Source organism: Mandrillus leucophaeus, unplaced genomic scaffold (genome assembly GCF_000951045.1).
Source record: "Mandrillus leucophaeus isolate KB7577 unplaced genomic scaffold, Mleu.le_1.0 Scaffold104, whole genome shotgun sequence".
NCBI classification, from domain to species: domain Eukaryota; kingdom Metazoa; phylum Chordata; class Mammalia; order Primates; family Cercopithecidae; genus Mandrillus; species Mandrillus leucophaeus.
Window position 1 is genome coordinate 1,167,270 of NW_012098543.1, and position 3,239 is coordinate 1,170,508.

The 3,239-nt window shown below is 39.0% G+C and overlaps 1 protein-coding gene across 1 annotated transcript in view; it reads right to left on the reverse strand.

Moving 5' to 3' along the window:
* The window catches only part of LOC105539428 (zinc finger protein 845-like), a 22,498-nt gene that overhangs the window by 3,528 nt on the left and 15,731 nt on the right, over positions 1–3,239 (reverse strand). Inside the window, exons 5-10 of the mRNA XM_011979720.1 lie at positions 2,200–2,584; positions 1,864–2,151; positions 1,414–1,695; positions 991–1,329; positions 561–744; positions 81–488 (exon numbers count right to left, since the gene is read on the reverse strand). Of these exons, the coding sequence (XP_011835110.1) occupies positions 81–488; positions 561–744; positions 991–1,329; positions 1,414–1,695; positions 1,864–2,151; positions 2,200–2,584 (1,886 nt within the window). The remainder of the gene's footprint in view (positions 1–80; positions 489–560; positions 745–990; positions 1,330–1,413; positions 1,696–1,863; positions 2,152–2,199; positions 2,585–3,239) is intronic.

Here is a 3,239-nt window from a genome sequence, read left to right on the forward strand (position 1 = left end):
CCACATTTATTACACTTGTAAGGTTTCTCTCCAGTATGAAGTCTCTGATGACGTGCAAGGTTTGCTTTTCGATTAAAAACCTTGCCACATTCACTACACTTGTAAGGTTTCTCTCCAGTGTGAATTGCCTTATGAATTTCAAGGGCTGAATTGTGACGGAAGGTCTTACCACATTCATTACACTTGTAAGGTTTCTCTCCACTATGAATTGCCTTATGAATTACAAGGGCTGAATTGTGACGGAAGGTCTTGCCACATTCATTACACTTGTAAGGTTTCTCTCCAGTGTGAATTCTAGTATGTTGTGCCAGGTGTGAATCACGCCCAAAAGCTTTGTCACAAACCTTACATTTGTATGGTTTCTCTCCAGTATGAATTCTCCTGTGTTTTTCAAGGCTTGATTTGCGACTGAAAACTTTGTCACATTCTTCACATTTGTAAGGTTTCTCTCCAGTATGAAGTCTACGATGGCAGGTAAGGGATGACTTCTGACTGAAGGACTTGCCACACTCATTACACTTGTAAGGTTTCTCTCCAGTATGAATTGCCTTATGAATTACAAGGGCTGAAGTTCGACCGAAGGTCTTGCCACACTCATTACACTTGTAAGGTTTCTCTCCAGTATGAAGTCTACGATGGCATGTAAGGTATGACTTCCGACTAAAGGTCTTGCCACATTCATTACACCTGTAAGGTTTCTCTCCAGTATGAATTCTCCTATGTCTTTGAAGGTTTGATTTGAAACTAAAAGCTTCGTCACATTCTTCACATTTGTAAGGTTTCTCTCCACTATGAGTTCGCCAATGAACTGCAAGGTATGAACGATGTCTGAAAAATTTGCCACATCTATTACACTTGTAAGATCTCTCTTCATTATGGATTCTCCAATGATTTGCAATAGTTGTAGCATTACTAAAGACCTGGTGACAATCATTACATTTGTAAAGTTTCCCTATACCATGGATTGCTTGATGGTAAATAAGTGCTGACTGCCCACGAAAGGCTTTGCCACACTCATTACACTTGTAAGGTTTTTCTCCAGTATGAAGTCTACGATGGCGAGTAAGGGATGACTTCCGACTAAAGGTCTTGCCACATTCATTACACTTGTAAAGTTTCTCTCCAGTATGAATTATCCTATGTCTTTCAAGGTTTGATTTGAAACTGAAAGCTTCATCACATTCTTCACATTTGTAAGGTTTCTCTCCAGTATGAAGTCTACGATGGTATACAAGGGATGACGTCTGACTGAAGGTCTTGCCACAATCATTACACTTGTAAGGTTTCTCTCCAGTATGAATTCTCTTATGTCTTTCAAGGTTTGATTTGAAACTGAAAGCTTCATCACATTCTTCACATTTGTAAGGTTTCTCTCCAGTATGAAGTCTACGGTGGTATACAAGGGATGACATCTGACTGAAGGTCTTGCCACACTCATTACACTTGTAAGGTTTCTCTCCAGTATGAAGCCTACGATGGCGTGTAAGGGATGACTTCCGACTAAAGGTCCTGCTGCATTCATTACACTTGTACGGCTTCTCTCCAGTATGAATTTTCCTATGTCTTTCAAGGTTTGATTTGAAACTGAAAGCTTTGTCACATTCTTCACATTTATAAGGTTTCTCTCCAGTATGAAGTCTACGATGGTATACAAGGTATGACGTTTGACTGAAGGTCTTGCCACATTCATTACACCTGTAAGATTTCTCTCCAGTATGAACTGCCTTATGAATTACAAGGGCTGAATTTCGACTGAAGGTCTTGCCACACTCACTGCACTTGTAATGTTTCTCTCCAGTGTGAAGTCTACGATGGCATGTAAGGGTTAATTCCTGACTGAAGGTCTTGCCACAATCATTACACTTGTAAGGTTTCTCGCCAGTGTGACATCTACGATGACATGCAAGGTATCGCTTTTGATTAAAGACCTTGCCACACACATCACATTTATACTGTTTCGCTCCTAAAGGGATTATCTGATGTTTCCTTAAGAGTGAGCTATAATTAAAGGCTTTGCCACTCTCATTACATGGGAAAGATTTTTCTCTCATGTGTACTTCCTGCTTTTGTGTGAGTAATGAAGAATTCAGGAAATTATTCCCACAGTTATTAGATATATGGGTTTTGGGCCTACAAGAAATTCTTTGGGCTGTTGAAAATGAGGAAGCATCGTTGATAGACTTCTCAATTCTTTGGGATGTTGAAACCAAGGAATCATCGTTGATAGACTTCTCAACTTGATTACCAATATTCCCTTCAGGCTGAAATATATGCAGTTCAGGCAGATGCGAATGAAAGCTTAATCCAAGCTGATCTTTAATAGGTTTGTTTCCAGCATGCGTTTGATCCTGTCGGTTTGTACTACTCGTCAACTCTTTGATTTTTGTCATGGGTGCTTCATGGCTATTTCTTTCATCTTCTTTCCACTGAAACTCAAAATCATTAATATCTTTCTCCATTTCCTGGAAGCAAAAATCTCCAATGTGATGACGTTCACGTCTTTGCATTGTCTCTCTATGGATCACCTCTGTATTGCCTTGTGCTGTTGATGAGAACTCCTTCATCGTGCATTTGGAAGAGATATCTACAAAATATAAACATCAATAGGTTTCCACTTAAGTACAGATGGTATATAATACTGAAATGTATAAATAGGACACAAAAAGCAATACTTATTTTAAACTTCCCAAACATTGTCTTGAAAGTTTAGGAACCCAAAAGGGTAAGATTCTTAAATAAATAAAGGGCGATCACATGTGCTTGAAATCATTTCTACAGAAGTCTATTTCCAATATCATGTCAAAACGCTGACAGGGCACAAACGTGTATAAGCCTAAAGTAAGGAGTATTTTTCCACTGTGACCCTAAACTGTGTAAGAGTTTGCAAAAAACATATCACTGTCACATCAATGAAGAGAAAAGCATATATTCTTCATATTTACAGCATATTTACTACATACAAATAAATGCTAAAGGACCACACAATATACTATATCGGAAAATAATCCACAACAAGCTCATATAAGGATAACCAAAATCAATGAAAATTCTGTATTGTCAAATAGTCATAGCACTGAGAAGATAAGAAAACATTACAAAATTAAGCCAGGTGTGGTGGCCCATGCCTGTAGTCCCAGCTACTCAGGAGGCTGAGGCACAAGAATTGCTTGAGTCCAAGAGGCAGAGGTTGCAGTGAGCTGAGATCGCACCACTGTGCTTCAGCCTGGGTGACAAAGTGA